Raw genomic sequence first — 17855 nt, forward strand, 5'->3', positions numbered from 1 at the left:
ATGATGCATTCATTTTGCGTGAGAGCATTATATCTGTCATGTTTCAGCAGCAGTCAGAAGAGCAGAGCTGGCGACTGGGAGAGAAAGGGTACGGCCTCGCCACCTGGCTCATGACGTCACTATGCGTAACCCGGACGGCAGCTGACCGTGAATACAACACAAGAAATATGAGCAGGAATAGTCCATTTGGCCCCTCGAGTCAGCTCCGCCATTCAGTAAGATCATGGCTGATCTGATCATGGACTCAGCTCCACTTCCCTGCCCGCTCCCCATAACCCTTAACTCCCTTATCAGTCTAAAATCTGTCGATCTCTGCCTTAAATATATAAAATGACCCAGCCTCCACAGTTCCATGGGGCAGCGAATTCCATAGATTTACAACGCTCTGAGAGAAGACATTTCTCCTCATCTCATTTTTAAATGGGCGGCCCCTTATTCTGAGACTATGCCCCCTAGTTTTAGTTTCCCCTATGAGTGGAAATATCCTCTCTGCAGCCACCTTGTCAAGCCCACTCATTACCTTATGTTTAATAAGATCACCTCATTTTCTTCTGAACTCCAATGATTATAAGCCAAACCTATGCAACCTAGCCTCATAAGTCAACTCCCTCATTTCCGGAATCAACCTAGTGAACCTTCTCTGAACAGCCTCCAAGGCAAGTATATCCTTCCTTAAGTACGGAGACCCAAACTTAACGCAGTACTCCAGGTGTGGCCTCACCAATACCCTGTACAGTTGTAGCAGCACTTCTCTGCTTTTATACTCTATCCCCCTTGCAATAATTACTTGCTGTATCTGCATACTAACTATTTGTGTTTCATGCACAAGGACCCCCAGGTCACTCTGTACTGCAGTACTTTGCAATCTTTCTCCATTTAAATTATAATTTGCTTTTCCATTATTTTGCCAAAGTGGATAACCTCACATTTTCCCACATTATACTCCATCTGCCAAATTTTTGCCCACTCACTTAGCCTGTCTATATCCCTTTGCAGATTTTTTGTGTCGTCCTCACAATTTGCTTTCCCACCCATCTTTGTATCATCTGCAAACTTGGCTACATTACACTCGGTCCCTTCATCCAAGTTATTAATATAAATTGTAAATAGTTGAGGACCCAGCACCGATCCCTGCGACACCCCACTAGTCACTGTTTGCCACCGGAAAATTACACATTTATCCCAACTCTGTTTTCTGTTAGTTAGCCAATCCTCTATCCATGCTAATATATTACCCCCAACCCCCGTGAGCTTTTATCTTGTGCAGTAACCTCTTATGTGGCACCTTATCGAATGCCTTCTGGAAATCCAAATACACCACATCCACTGGTTCCCCCTTATCCACCCTGCTCGTTACATCCTCAAAGAACTCCAGCAAATTTGTCAAACATGATTTCCCTTTCATAAAACCATGCTGACTCTGCTTGATTGAACATATTTTTCCAAATGTCCCGCTACTGCTTCCTTAATAATGGACTCTAGTATTTTCCCAATGACAAATGTTAGGCTAACTGGTCTATAGTTTTCTGCTTTTTGTCTGCCTCCTTTTTTAAATAGGGGCATTACATTTGCGGTTTTCCAAACTGCTGGGACCGCCACAGAATCCAGGGAATTTTAGTAGATTACAACCAATGCATCCGCTATCTCTGCACTCACTTCTTTTAAGACCCTAGGATGTAAGGCATCAAGTCCAGGGAACTTGTCCACCTTTAGTCCCATTATTTTACCTATTACTACTTCATTAGTGATAGTGATTGTATTACGTTCCTCCCTACCTATAGCACCTTGATTATCTACTATTGGGAGGTTAAAAACATAGAAACATAAAAAATAGGTGCAGGGGTAGGACATTCGGTCCTTCGAGCCTGCACCACCATTCAATAAGATCATGGCTGATCATTCACTTCAGTAGCCCTTTCCTGCATTCTCTCCTTACCCGTTGATCCCTTTAACAGTCAGGGCCATATCTAACTCCCTCTTGAATGTATCTAACGAAATGGCATCAACAACTCTCTGTGGTAGAGAATTCCACAGGTTCACAACTCTCTGAGTGAAGAAGTTTCTCCTCACCTCAGTCCTAAGTGGCTTACCCTTTATCCTTCGACTGTGACCCCTGGTTCTGGACTTCCCCAACATCGGGAACATTCTTCCTGCATCTAACCTGTCCAGTCCTGTCAGAATTTTATGTATCTATGCGATCCCCTCTCATTCTTCGAAACTCCAGTGAATACAGGCCCAGTCGGTCCAGTCTCTCCTCATAAGTCAGTCCTGCCATCCCGGGAATCAGTCTGGTGAACCTTCGCTGTACTCCCTCAATAGCAAGAACATCCTTCCTCAGATTAGGAGACCAAAACTGTACACAATATTCCAGATCAGGCCTCACCAAGGCCCTGTACAACTGCATTACGATGTCCCTGCTCCTATACTCAAATCCCCTCGCTATGAAGGCCAACATGCCATTTGCCTCTTCACCTGCTGTACCTGCATGCCAACTTTCAATAACTGATATACCATGACACCAAAGTCTTGTTGCACCTCCCCTTTTCCTAATCTGCTGCCAATCAGATAATATTCCGCCTTCATGTTTTTGCCACCAAAGTGGATAACCTCACATTTATCCACATTATACTGCATCTGCCATGCATTTTCCCACTGAACTAACCTGTCCAAGTCACCCTGCAGCCTCTTAGCATCCTCCTCACAGCTCACACCGCCATCCAGCTTAGTGTCATCTGCAAACTTGGAGATATTACACTCAATTCCTTCATCTAAATCATTGATGTATATTGTAAATAGCTAGGGTCCAAGACTGAGCCCTGCGGCACCCCACTAGTCACTGACTGCCATTTTGAGAAGGACCGATTTATCCCGACTCTCTGCTTCTTGTCTGCCAACCAGTTCTCTATCCACGGTAAAACATTACCACCTATACCATATGCTTTAATTTTGCACACCAATCTCTTGTGTGGGACCTTGTCAAAATTCTTTTGAAAGTCTAAATACACCACATCCACTGGTTCTCCCTTGTCCACTCTACTAGTTATATCTTCAAAAAATTCTACAAGATTTGTTTAGCATGATTTCCCTTTCATAAATCCATGCTGACTTGGACTGATCCCGTCACTGCTACTTCATCCTTAATAATTGATTCCAACATTTTCCCCACTACTGATGTCAGGCTAACCGGTCTATAATTAGCCGCTTTCTCTCTTCCTCTCTTTTTAAAAAGTGGTGTTACATTAGCTACCCTCCAGTCCATAGGAACTGATCCAGAGTCAATAGACTGTTGGAAAATGATCACCAATGCATCCACAATTTCTAGGGCCACTTCCTTAAGTACTCTGGGATGCAGACTATCAGGTCTTGGGAATTTATCGGCCTTCAATCCCATCAATTTCCCTAACACAATTTCCTGACTAATAAGGATTTCCTTCAGTTCCTCCTTCTCACTAGACCCTCGGTCCCCTCGTATTTCCGGAAGGTTATATGTGTCTTCCTTCGTGAAGACAGAACCAAAGTATTTGTTCAATTGGTCTGCCATTTCTTTGTTCCCCATTATAAATTCACCTGATTCTGACTGCAAGGGACCTACGTTTGTCTTCACTAATCTTTTTCTCTTCACATATACATAGAAGCTTTTGCAGTCAGTTTTTATGTTCCCAGCAAGCTTTCTCTCATGCTCTATTTTCCTCCTCTGCTGAATTCTAAATTTCTCCTCCTCAGGTTTGCTGTTTTTTCTGGCCAATTTATATGCCTCTTCCTTGGATTTAACACTATCTCTAATTTCCCTTGTTAGCCACGGTTGAGCAACTTTCCCCATTTTATTTTTACTCCAGACAGAAATGTACAATTGTTCAAGTTCATCCATGTGATCTTTAAATGTTTGCCATTGCCTATCCACTGTCAACCCTTTAAGTATCATTCGCCAGTCTAGTTTAGCTAATTCACATCTCATGCCATCGAAGTTACCTTCCCTTAAGTTCAGAACCCTAGTCTCTGAATTAACTGTGCCACTCTCCATCTTAATAAAGAATTATACCTTAGTTTGCTCACTCTTCCCCAAGGGGCCTCGCACAACAAGATTGCTAATTAGTCCTTTCTCATTCCACATCACCCAGTCTAGAATGGCCAGCTCTCTAGTTGGTTCCTCGACATATTGGTCAAGAAAACCATCCCTAATACACTCCAGGAAATCCTCCTCCATCGCATTGCTACCAGTTTGGTTAGCCCAATCTATATGTAGATTAAAGTCCATGATAACTGCTGTACCTTTATTGCACGCATCCCTAATTTCTTGTTTGATGCTGTCCCCAATTGGTGGACTGTACACAACTCCCACTAGCGTTTTCTGCCCTTTGGTGTTCCGCAGCTCTACCCATACAGATTCCAGATCATCCAAGCTAACGTCCTTCCTTATTATTGCGTTAATTTCCTCTTTAACCAGCAATGCTACGCCACTTCCTTTTCCTTTCTGTCTATCCTTCCTGAATGTTGAATACCCCTGGATGTTGTGTTCCCAGCCTTGGTCACCCTGGAGCCATGTCTCCGTAATCCCAATTATATCATATTCGTTAATAGCTGACTGCGCAGTTAATTCGTCCACCTTATTATGAATACTCCTCACATTGAGGCACAGAGCCTTCAGGCTTGTCTTTTTAACACACTTTGTCCCTTTAGAATTTTGCTGTAATGTGACCCTTTTTGCTTTTTGCCTTGGGTTTCTTTGCCCTCCACTTTTACCTTTCTTCTTTCTACCTTTTGCTTCTGCCCCCATTTTACTTCCCTCTGTCTCCCTGCATAGGTTCCCATCCCCCTGCCATATTAGTTTGACCCCTCCCCAACAGCAATAGCAAACATTCCCCCCAGGACATTGGTTCCAGTCCTGCCCAGGTGCAGACCATCCGATTTATACTGGTCCCACCTCCCCCAGAACCGGTTCCAATGTCCCAGGAATTTGAATCCCTCCCTGCTGCATCACTCCTCAAGCCACGTTTTCATCTTAGCTATCCTGCCATTCCTACTCTGACTAGCACGTGGCACTGGTAGTAATCCTGAGATTAATACCTTTGAGGTCCTACTCTTTAATTTAACCTCTAGCTCTCTAAACTCAGTTTGTAGGACCTCATCCCGTTTTTTACCTATATCGTTGGTACCTATGTGTACCACGACAGCTGGCTGTTCACCCTCCCCCTCCCAGAATGCGCTGCAACCGCTCAGAGACATCCTTGACCCTTGCACCAGGGAGGCAACATATCATCCTGGAGTCTCGATTGCGGCCGCAGAAAAGCCTATCTATTTCCTTTACAATAGAATCCCCTATCACTATAGCTCTCCCACTCTTTTTCCTGCCCTCCTGTGCAGCAGAGCCACCCATGGTGCCATGAACTTGGTGCTGCTGCCTTCCCCTGATGAGTCATCTCCCCCAACAGTAGCCAAAAAGGTGTATCTGTTTTGGAGGGAGGTGACCGCAGGGGACCCCTGCACTACCTTCCTTCCACTGCTCTTCCTGATGGTCACCCATTCCTTATCTGCCTGTGTAACCTTGACCTGCGGTGTGACCAACTCACTAGACATGCTATTCACAACATCCTCAGCATCGCGGATGCTCCAGAGTGAATCCATGCGCAGCTCCAGTGCCGCAATGCGGTCTGTCAGGAGCTGCAGCAGGATGCACTTCCTGCATATATAGTCATCAGGGACACTGAAAGCATCCCTCTCTTCCCACATAGCACAGGAGGAGCATGACACGGATCTGGGCTCTCCTGCCATGACTTAACCCATAAATTACTTAATTTGGCAACAATGACAAGGTTTCGCACTGCTAAGAACAAAAAAAAATTTTTTTTTTAAATACTACTCACCACTCAACCAGCCAATCACTTACCCTCTTGGCTGTGACGTCGCACTTTGATTAATTTTTACTTCTCTCTTACTTTTGACCCCGCTGCCGCCGCTTCCCTCACAGATCCGCCCGCTCCCGCTGCTGCTCCTGACTAGCTCAGTCTGTGCCTCGAGCCTCGGGCTTTATTGTCACCCTTCGCTGTCGTCGCTTCCCTCACAGGTCCGCCCGCTCCCACTGCTGCTCCCGACTAGCTCAGTCTGTGCCTCGAGCCTCGGGCTTTATTGTCACCCTTCGCTGCCGCCGCTTCCCTCACAGGTCCGCCCGCTCCCACTGCTGCTCCCGACTAGCTCAGTCTGTGCCTCGAGCCTCGGGCTTTATTGTCACCCTTCGCTGTCGTCGCTTCCCTCACAGGTCCGCCCGCTCCCGCTGCTGCTCCTGACTAGCTCAGTCTGTGCCTCGAGCCTCGGGCTTTATTGTCACCCTTCGCTGCCGCCGCTTCCCTCACAGATCCGCCCACTCCCACTGCTGCTCCCGACTAGCTCAGTCTGTGCCTCGAGCCTCGGGCTTTATTGTCACCCTTCGCTGCCGCCGCTTCTCTCGCAGGTCCGCCCGCTCCCGCTGCTGCTCCCGACTAGCTCAGTCTGGGCCTCGAGCCTCGGGCTTTATTGTCACCCTTCGCTGTCGTCGCTTCCCTCACAGGTCCGCCCACTCCCGTTGCTGCTCCCGACTAGCTCAGTCTGTGCCTCGAGCCTCGGGCTTTATTGACACGCTTCACTGCCGCCGCTTCCCTCGCAGGTCCGCCTGCTCCCGCTGCTGCTCTGGGTGTTTTTAGTCTCTTCTACCGAGAAGACCGATACAAAATATTTGTTCAACGTCTCTGCCATTATTATTAATTCCCCAGTCTCATCCTCCAGGGGACCAACATTTACTTTAGCCACTTTTTTCCTTTTTATGTACCTGTAGAAACTCTATCTGTTTTTATATTTCGTGCTAGATTACTTTCATAATCTATCTTACCTCTCAATCATTTTTTTTAGTTGTTCTCTGCTAGCTTTTAAAAATTTCCCAATCCTCTGGCCTCCCAGTAGTCTTGGCCATATTGTATGCCTTTGTTTTCAATTTAATACTATCCCTATTTCCTTAGTTAGCCACAGATGGTTACCCCTTCTCTTACAGTCTTTCCTTCTCATTGAGATATATTTTTGTTGCGAGTTATGAAATATCTCCTTAAATGTCTGCTACTGCTCATCAACCGTCCCATTCTTCAGTCTATTTTCCCAGTCCACTTTAGCCAACTCTGCCCCCATACCTTTGTAGTCTTCTTTATTTAAGCTTAGGACCCTGGTTTGAGAACCAACTTTCTCACCCTCCAACTTATTTTGAAATTCAATCATATTATGGTTACTCATTCTTAGGATCTTTTACCATGAGATCATTTATTAATCCTGCCTCATTACACAGTACTAGATCTAAGATAGCCTGTTCCCTGGTTGGTTCCGCAACGTACTGTTCAAGGAAACTATTCCGGATACACTCTATGAACTCTTCCTCAAGGCTACCCTGGCCAATTTGCTTTATCCAATCAATATGAAGGTTAAAATCACCTATGATTATTACCGTTCCACGTGGTGCACATTGCGACATGCAGCATAATAGAGAACCTTTGGCATCTTGAAACAGCATTTCCGATGCCTGGACTATTCCGGAGGCTCTTGCAATACTCCCCTGAGATTGTCGGTCAGTTCTTGTATCAAACTTTAACATTTTCCGTTAAGATCACTTACAAACTTCTAAACTTGTAAATTTACGTAACTTACAAAAAGCTTTTAATATGAGAACACTTGCAACAGTAGCAACATTAATAACAATAACAACATCAGCAAAGTACGGCTGCCCCTATCTCTCTTCCACCTTATTCTAAGACCGCCCGCTGCGCTTGGTCTTGGTGACTCCACCCCTGCCCACAGGCGGTGGCGCAGCATTTCTCAGGTTGATACCAAGCTTATTCTTTTGAACATCACAGGTGATGCGCACTTCTTGATGCGGGGGGCGGTAGGGAGGGGGAAGCGGTAATGTGAAGATGTGAAGGGCCTGGCTTGAGGCTGGTCTGGGGATTGGAGTGGGAGTGGCAGTTGATTCTGTCAATGGGCGCGGGGTCTGGGCGTGGTCCCTTATTGCAGCAGCTAACTCCGACATTCCCTCCCTCAGGTACACTGACAGTGTGTCAACCACCTGTGACATGCCCTCCCTCATGTTGAGCAAAAGTGTGTCAACTACCTGCAACATTCCCTCCCTCATGTTCACTGGCAGCATATCAGCTACCTGTGACATTCACTCCCTCATGTGCACCGACATTATATCCGTTGCCTGAGACATTCCCTCCCTCATGTTCCCAGAGAGTGATCCTATTTCACGTGAGAGTGTTGTTACTTCTCCCGACAGTCCCGATACCTCATCACCCAATCACCCACCCCACTGATGGTGTCCAGGAGTGATCGGGTAAGGTCAATGCTCTCCGCACTCATTGCCATCATCTGAACCACATCTGTTAGATCCTGCACCTCAGGAGAGCGCTGTCGAGCTTTCCTTCCCCTTCTCACCCTGGGTGTGGCTCGCTGCATCCCACTGGGACCCGCAGCCTGGGACGGTGGGGCCCTGGGTGTGTCTTGCTGCATCCCACTGGGACCCGCAGCCTTGGACGGTGGGGCCCTGGGTGTGTCTTGCTGCATCCCACTGGGACCCGCAGCCTGGGATGGTGGGGCCCTGGGTGTGTCTTGCTGCATCCCACTGGGACCCGCAGCCTGGGATGGTGGGGCCCTGGGTGTGCCTCGCTGCACCACACTGGGACTCGCAGCCTGGGATGGTGGGGCCCTGGGTGTGCCTCACTGCACCCCACTGGGAGCCACAGCCTCGCAGCACCTCACTGGATGTTGGGAAACCATGGAATGTCCCACCAACACTCAAACCATTCAGGGAAGGGCCAGGCACCTCCTCCAGAGTGAGTACAACAGTGGGGGCTTCACCCATCCCCTCCCCCTCCCCCCCACGTTCTTAGTCTGGAAGGTGGGATCGGAAGATGTTCTCCTCTTCAGGCTCGTCCGCGTCTGAATAATCTTCTGCATCATCGGGGTTGGCCTCAAGTTCTGCAAAATATAACAGAACAGAAAAATGGTTAGCGCAGAGGAGGGGGGCAGGGTGGCACGAGTAGGCTCACACAGCGCTGGCAGCATGCTGATTTGAAGGACCATGATGAATGATAGCACATTGCATCAACTGAAGCGTAGCTTTCAGAGGCATCCCCATGAACCGAAGCATGGCTAGCCAGTGCAGTACTTAACATTTAGCAAAGCCAGACTATGGAACTTGCAGGACTTACCCTCTCCCTCAAATGTGGGCCCAGCTTGTGCACTGGTGGTTGCTTTTCTCCAGGCAGAACCCATCAAAGCATCGACCATCTCTTCTAAGGGTGCCAGTGACTGCAGATTTGCCGGGCTTCCTCCTGTTCGAGTTCTTTCTCGTTTGTTGTGTGCCACTTTCCTCTGCAAAGATGAAAATATAACTTTTTAGAGCAGGTGTTTCTCTGCTGGCTGGGACAAATGCAGCTGGTCACATTTATAATTGCAATTCCATTTAATAGATGAAAATATTACTTACACTAACTACTTGACCAAGGTCCTGCCACTTCTTTTTGCACTGGCCCCCAGACCTCAGGATGGTCACTATTGCACAGTAATCTTCTGCAAGTTGGGTCCAGCGTTTCTTAATTTCTTTTGGTGGAACTTTTGTGTGACCTCTGCTGGTGTCCAGCTCCTGCCATCTGGCCTCAATCACAGTAACTAGTGCCTCCACTTCTTCCTGTAAGAAATTCTTGGTCCTTGCTCCACGTTGCATCTTGTATTGCAGCTCCGATTTTTCCAATGAGAATTAAAGTTCTCACACACAAGTGGCTCTTTAAAAATGGCCAAATGCAGACGGGGAGCTGTATTGGGCATGCTCACCCATAGGAATCACGTCAAAAATGTCCTATTTTTTTCGTGCATGCGCAGAAGGGACAGCATCTTTTTTTCAGCGCAGACATTAGGCTCAAACTCCCCCCCCCCCCCCCCAAGGTTACAGGACAGGCTACGCGGCGCCAATTTCAAAAAATAGAACGAGGAAACTTGCTATTTTTTTTTGGAGTAGTTGGGGCCACGAAAAACGGGCATAACTCTGGCAATACGCCAAAAAACGGCATGGGGGAAATTGAGCCCTATAACTTGTTAAATCAAAGAAAAGGGTCAAAATCTGCAGCAATTCTTCTCTATACATTACCAGTACCCACGGTAACAGTCTCCATTTATCCATCCATTTAAGTTGGTATTTTGAGTGTCATGGAGATATGTCCCATTATACAACCACCATTACATCTGCTGGTTTTGGATAAGATCCTTAATTTGCCAGAATTTTTCTTACAAATAGATAGAAGACTTATTAACACTACCTGCTCAATTTGTTTGATCCATACTTTCATACAGGCTTCAATTTTTTCTAAGGCTTCAGTACTATTGGCTACAGACAAATAATCAGAAGGGCCTTTGAGGAGCCTCAAATCATAGGTCTCACATTCTTTCAAGTTCACCTACAATCAAACAAAATAATAATTTTACAGTAACATAAAAAAGCAAGTTATTGTGTGGCCATTGAACTTAACCTATGCAAAGATTAATGTACAAACATGTATTAAAGAGTATATTTTCCAATCATCATTGGTCATTATGAATGCTAAATGTGCTTATATGAAATTCCTTTGTCCACTAATTTAATGGAAGCTTTACCAGCAATAATGTAAATGTTTGTATGTTAATCTTCACGCAGTGTAAATACAAAGCCAGTCATTTGGAGTTAATAAGTTAAAAAATACTTCAATTTAAAGTGAAATAAAGCATTTGTGACTATTTCGGATCTGATCTCAACCAAGTTCTTCAAATCCAAGCCTCATATAACTGACAGCAGTGCAAACGTAGCCTCCAGGTCATTGGTAATATGAAACACATGTTCAGTACCCTTAAATGTATTTTCATGCAGTCAGCAGGGAAAACGTTCAAACTGCTCTTCCCGCCCCACCAAACTTAATCAAGAAAATCTTTCTTTGCAAATTACATTAGTTGAGTGGATTTTGTTTTGGTTTCTATGAGAACGTGTAAGCTGATATTGTGCAAAAATCTCACCTTTTACTGTTTCAGGAAATTAAGATCAGTACAGAATTTATTCAAAACATTGCAAATATTGTATTGGTTGGCATGATGTTAATACACTATTAAATGATCCTATTTAAGTTGTGTAATATGGCTTAAACTGCTGCGAATTCTCACCTTTAGGCTCAGTGGAAAACCAACAATCCCCAGAACAGAAACATTTTGAGCAGGAAACATTGAAATCATAAAATGGTTATTCAAAAGGAACCATTATTTTTTCTGTTATTTGGTATGTAAATTATAATTTCAGTGCAATACAAAATGTTTTCTCCAGTGGGTGTCAGAGAGATAACAAACACTTCTTTGCGGAGAAATTGGCTAATCCCCGAAAAGAGGCGGGGGTATCGCGGTATGCGATTTGCCCACACCCATTCATTACATTGCAGGCAGCACAGTAAATTCATGCTGCATGTAGCCAGCACTACCCACACTGTTCGTTTGATGCATGCATCAGCATGGGGCCCAATATCGCTACATAAAATCAGCTTGCATCTCTTAAAGGGGAGGTGCATTGTGACTGCAAGAAGTGGTGGGAGTCATTTGAAAATTAATTCTGTGCTCTGATACTTTTAGCAATGGCTGTATATGTGAGAAAGCGTGCACCAAGGTTTTCAGACACTGCACTGGAAGTCTTGGTGGAAGAGCTGGAAAAGGGAAGAGATGTCCTGTGTTCACAGGGGCAGGAGACCCTCCACACAGATGTTCAGGAGGCAGTGGGAAGAATTAGCGACAGAGGTCAATGCCAGGAGTGTTGCTCCAAGAACATGCATGCAGTGTAGGAAGTTTAATGATCACATACAAGTTGTCAATATGAGTGAGTTTATCTTCAAATGGCAATTCCTACCAACTGCACCACTAGTCTCATCCACTGCTCAATTACCTACACACCCATCACCCACCAACCAACAATGTCTATCAATCAGTACTCAACCCTTTACCTCACTAACAGCAAAGAACTGGAGATGGTCAAGCATGCCTGCATGTTTTAACCCCCATAGCGGAGACAGTGCTGGCTATCTTGGGAAGGGGAAACAGCGAGACCGTGGCCACTGGTGTGGTTGAAGCGATTGATGATGAGGGTATCAGCATACCTAATCTTCCTTTTCTCATCCCCCTGCTCCCTCATCCCTCAATCTCTTCTGAATGAAAAGCTGTAGAGGGCATAAGCACGCACTTCTTACTTTCTCCCCTCCCCTTACCGCAACACAACCCTTGTCCTTTTTTCATTTCAGACACCAAAGAACTGGAACCTGCTCAGTCTGTGGAGGAAGAGGAAGAAGAAAGTGAGGATGAATAGATACAGTCGCTTGATCTTACCGCCGCAGCCACCAGTGGCACGACTGACATTGCGTGTATTTTAAAGGCAAATATAGAGGAGGGATCTCCACATGTAAGACACCGGGCACAAGTATATAGGAGCCAGGTCGGGGGGAAAGGATATCGCATGTGTCAGCTCGTCGGAGGGTGAGGTCGTACACTAGTTCTGCTGCAGAGGACCCAGATGAGAATTTTAATAGGCCAGGCTACTGAAGAAAGCTGATGGGTGTACATAACCAAATGCTTGGTGCACTGGAAAGCCTGCCAGAAAACCTGTGCTCAATGTCAAGGAGCATGCAGGAGTTCTGTACCAACTTGGAACGGGGCTTTGCGTAGAGCTTACAGCCCATCCTTTCCAACATAGAACAGGTGGTCACCTCCATCAGCACACCTGTGGAACCCATCATGAGGCCATGTCTGATGGCCAATGTCACAGCTTCCATTGCAGCACAAACAGCTTCCATCAACAGTCTGAGTGCCGCAATGAAAGCTCAGACGCTGCCCTCACGAGTCTAGGTACCACAGTTCCAAAGGGTCTCACAGTAGTCCGTCAATCTGTTCCCCAACAGATCAGTAGGGAGTAGGAAGTAGGATTGCTGAGCCAATGCCCCGGGGGCAGGGGGGGGGGGGTAGTAGTGGCTCCATGGAGCAGAAAACTGCTGTCCTCTCTCAGGATGGCAGCATTCCTGCTCCCACCTATGTCACTCCGCCAGTGCCCCTGCTGTCAGCCAGACTGCTGCCGCCCATGCCAAAATGGTACAGTCTTAAGTCGGGACTTCTAGGCCCAGAGCTGCTTGATGTCACCATCCAAGGCCATCTGCAATTGGAGTTCAGGAGTAACCTTCCATCACCCATGCTGCAGCCACTGCGGAAGCACCTCAAAGGAGTACTAGGAGAGGCAAAGGCACACAGAAGACAAGCATTAAGGGAATGCACAAGGGTGATTAGTTTATTTTTGTGTGCATTATGTCATAATTGAATTCATAAATTTGGATTGGGATGTACATTTTCAACAATGTGATGGTCAGTGATAGAGGAAAATATATGAGCCAGGTCAGGGGGGGGGAAAGGATATTGCAGGTGTCAGCTCGCTGGAGGGTGAGGGCGCACATTAGTTCTGCTGCAGAGGACCCAGATGAGGGTCTGTTGGTGAATGGGGAGGTGTGGTTGAGATTACAGGTATCACGAATTAATCATGTAGAGCCCGGGCAGAGAAGGTCTGTCTGTGTTGTAGCTTCACTTCCTCTTCGTGTTCCTCCACTTCCTGCTGCGCTTACACCTTCTCTACTTCCACCTCCTCCTCTTCCTCGTCCTTGTGTTCCTGATCCTCAGCTTCTCGCCTGGTAGGTGGTGACACGGGCTGTTCCATCATAATGGTCAGGTTCTGCAGCATGCAGCATACTGCCACAAATCTTGATTCCCGCTCAGCTGAGTACTGCATGGCTCCTCCAAAACGGTCCAGGCAGTGGAAGCATTGCATGAGTGTGCTGATGGTGTGCTCTATAATATTCCTTGTGGCAGCATGGTTCTTACTGTATGCCTGCTATACACGTATGCATGGGTTCCAGATCGAAGTCATGAGTCATGTCAAGAGTGGATAATCCTTGTCGTTCAGTAGCCAGCCACTGACTTGCCGTAGTGGTTCAAATACAGGTGCCACAGAGGATTGCCGTAGAATGAAGGAATTATGGATAATGCCAGGATAACGGGCATTCACCTGTACACCAGTTGCACATTGAGGGAGTGGAATCCCTTTTGGTTCAGCAAAATGACAGTTCACAAGAGGCTCACACAAGGCAATGTGCGTGCAGTCAATGGCACCCTGCACCATGGGAAAGTCTGCATTTGTGCAAACCCTCATGCTCGCTGTCTGCTTGCTTCTGGCAAGAGGGAATGAGATGAAGCTGTCTCTCTGTGTATAGAGAGCCTCAGTGACATCATTTATGTAGCAGTTTACGACTAACTGCGAGATGTTATTTATACCTCCAGCCTGGAGGGAGCCAGATGCATAAAACTTAAGAGCCATGGTCATCTTAACAGTCACAGACAATGCAGTCCTTGCCCTGCTTCAAGGTTGCAGTTGTGCCTGCAATTGTTGGCAGATTTCAGTCACAACATCTTTAGTGAAGTGAAGATATCTCAAGAATTCGCCCTCGCTGAAGTTGAGGTAAAAGAAATGATCCCTAAAGATCCTCTGCAGATATGGCCTCCTGCTGAGACCTCTTTGTCTCTTCTAGCAGCTTTTCCTGCTCCGTGGCCTCTTTTCATTCCCCCAGTCATTCTCAACTCCAGAGGAAGGCCTACCAGCCCACCCATGTCTAGGAACAACTTGTTTCAGCACAAGCTTTTAAATCAACACAAAGTATTCAGCACCAGCCGGACCAATCCCTGTAGACTATTCAAACTTTTGACAAGTATAGAATAGCTCCAAAAACACATGCAATTGCACCAGCAGCCAGAAGAAAAATCCACCAACTAACCTGTAAGTAGATCATGAATCCTTTAACTATCACTGGTGGGTTTCCTTCATGCTGCTAACGCGTGTTCTGCAAAATTAAGACAGGGCATAGGCCAGAGCGTGGTGTTCGAAAATGCTACTGCTGGTTGTTAAGTGCGCGCACGCAAACCTCTTCAAACCCTGTCGGAAGGGTACGCACACATCACGGATGCCATTTTTGAACTACAGGAGGCCACATAGCGCCAAAATAAACAGATGCTACAGAGCCCACTGTCTCCCCCTTTATCTTAGATATTAATGGGTGTTATTCCACAAGTGTACAAACGGGGATGAGCCTCACAGCTGATTAAGCTTTACTTAAAATTATTCCCAACCTTGCTGTCATGCAGAAACTGACTCAACCTGACCCTACTCTTAGGCAAAAGCCAACTTCATCTGACATTATTCAGTGGAGATAAGGGGGCCGTAATTGGGTTTGGGGCACATACTTTGAATTAAGTGAAAAGTTAGCGCCGGCCGAGATGTGCGGGAGGAAGTTTGCAAATTCGGCACTTTATTTTGTAAATCGGGGAGCTGCGTTGTTGGACTGCTAAATGGCCTCCGTGTGGCACTGGAGGGACGCTGCAGAGGCGGTGTTGGAAATGTGCAGCCAATTTCAGATGAGTCTCATGCAGTCATAACGAGTCACCTGGTCGTTGGGCTTCTTAAAGGGGATGCCTTGCAGGTTTGTTCTGCTGATTCTTTTATTCTTCACAGTTGAGTAGCTGTTTAGTGAGGGCAGCTGGAAGAGGCAGCAAAAGAGACACATATTTCTCAGATGTCAAATTGAAGACACTGGTGGGGGGCAGAGGAGGATAGGAGGCACATTCTTTTCCTGCCAGCTGGTAGGTCCACTCCAAAGCTTCTCAAAGTTATCTGGGCAGAGATGGCTGCCAAAGTGTTGAGCACCTCCATCCGTGACAGTGTCTGAAGACGTTCTGCGACCTCACTCATCTCGTCACAGTGAGTACATGTTCCCCCAGCTCTTACCCATGAACCTGTGAGCCTCTGGCTGTTTCCACAACTCTTACAAGGCAGCCTCTGTGCAGACTCAGCAAACCAGCATTTAACTCAGGATGTGCCTACTCATAGTTATTGCCTCATTTGAAGTTTTGCTTAGAATCTCAGCTGCTTAAGCTGCCCATGCATTTATTCCACATACATAACTGCACTGTGACTCATCAAGCTTCCTTTCTTTTGCAGGCCAAGATGGCACATAACAGGCTGCAGCAGCAGCAGCAAACAGGCAGGGGGAGTCTGAACTGCGCCAGCTCACAGACCTGGAGGAGTGAGTACTTCGCCTTATGGGCCCCCAGGTGGCCATCCCCGTGGCAGTGGGGACCGCCAAGACCACTGTGGCCAACATTGGTAAGGGAAAATTTTCCTCTCATTCCACCTTCCATTTAAAGCAGAACGCCTTATCATTTAGCCGCTCCACATTCTGACCACCTTTCTTACTGCGTGCCTGCCCCCTTCCCTCACCTTAGAGTACTGCGTGCAATTCTGATCACCACGTCACATAGAAACATAGAAACATAGAAACATAGAAAATAGGTGCAGGAGCAGGCCATTCAGCCCTCCTAGCCTGCACCGCCATTCAATGAGTTCATGGCTGAACATGAAACTTCAGTATCCCCTTCCTGCTTTCTTGCCATACGCCTTGATCCCCCGAGTAGTAAGGACTTCATCTAACTCCCTTTTGAATATATTTAGTGAATTGGCCTCAACTACTTTCTGTGGTAGAGAATTCCACAGGTTCACCACTCTCTGGGTGAAGAAGTTTCTCCTCATCTCGGTCCTAAATGGCTTACCCCTTATCCTTAGACTGTGACCCCTGGTTCTGGACTTCCCCAACATTGCGAACATTCTTCCTACATCTAACCTGTCTAAACCCGTCAGGATTTTAAACGTTTCTATGAGGTCCCCGCTCATTCTTCTGAACTCCAGTGAATACAAGCCCAGTTGATCCAGTCTTTCTTGATAGGTCAGTCCCACCATCCCGGGAATCAGTCTGGTGAATCTTCGCTGCACTCCCTCAATAGCAAGAATGTCCTTCCTCAAGTTAGGAGACCAAAACTATACACAATACTCCAGGTGTGGCCTCACCAAGGCCCTGTACAACTGTAGCAACACCTCCCTGCCCCTGTACTCAAATCCCCTCGTTATGAAGGCCAACATGCCATTTGCTTTCTTAACCGCCTGCTGTACCTGCATGCCAACCTTCAATGACTGATGTACCATGACACCCAGGTCTCGTTGCACCTTCCCTTTTCCTAATCTGTCACCATTCAGATAATAGTCTGTCTCTCTGTTTTTACCACCAAAGTGGATAACCTCACATTTATCCACATTATACTTCATCTGCCATTCATTTGCCCACTCACCTAACCTATCCAAGTCACTCTGCAGCCTCATAGCATCCTCCTCGCAGCTCACACTGCCACCCAACTTAGTGTCATCCGCAAATTTGGAGATACTACATTTAATCCCCTCGTCTAAATCATTAATGTACAATGTAAACAGCTGGGGCCCCAGCACAGAACCTTGCGGTACCCCACTAGTCACTGCCTGCCATTCTGAAAAGTACCCATTTACTCCTACTCTTTGCTTCCTGTCTGACAACCAGTTCTCAATCCACGTCAGCCCACTACCCCCAATCCCATGTGCTTTAACTTTGCACATTAATCTCTTGTGTGGGACCTTGTCGAAAGCCTTCTGAAAGTCCAAATATACCACATCAACTGGTTCTCCTTTGTCCACTTTACTGGAAACATCCTCAAAAAATTCCAGAAGATTTGTCAAGCATGATTTCCCTTTCACAAATCCATGCTGACTTGGGCCTATCATGTCACCATTTTCCAAATGCGCTGCTATGACATCCTTAATAATTGATTCCATCATGTTACCCACTACTGAGGTCAGGCTGACCGGTCTATAATTCCCTGTTTTCTCTCTCCCTCCTTTT

General features: G+C 46.6%; 1 protein-coding gene across 1 annotated transcript in view; it reads right to left on the minus strand.

Annotated features, from left to right (window-relative positions):
• dnah5 (dynein, axonemal, heavy chain 5) overlaps positions 1-17855 on the minus strand; it is a 457249-nt gene that overhangs the window by 408477 nt on the left and 30917 nt on the right. Inside the window, 1 exon segment of the mRNA XM_070880791.1 lies at positions 10323-10460. Coding sequence (XP_070736892.1) covers positions 10323-10460 — 138 coding nt within the window.

Source organism: Pristiophorus japonicus, chromosome 5 (genome assembly GCF_044704955.1).
Source record: "Pristiophorus japonicus isolate sPriJap1 chromosome 5, sPriJap1.hap1, whole genome shotgun sequence".
Lineage (NCBI taxonomy): Eukaryota > Metazoa > Chordata > Chondrichthyes > Pristiophoridae > Pristiophorus > Pristiophorus japonicus.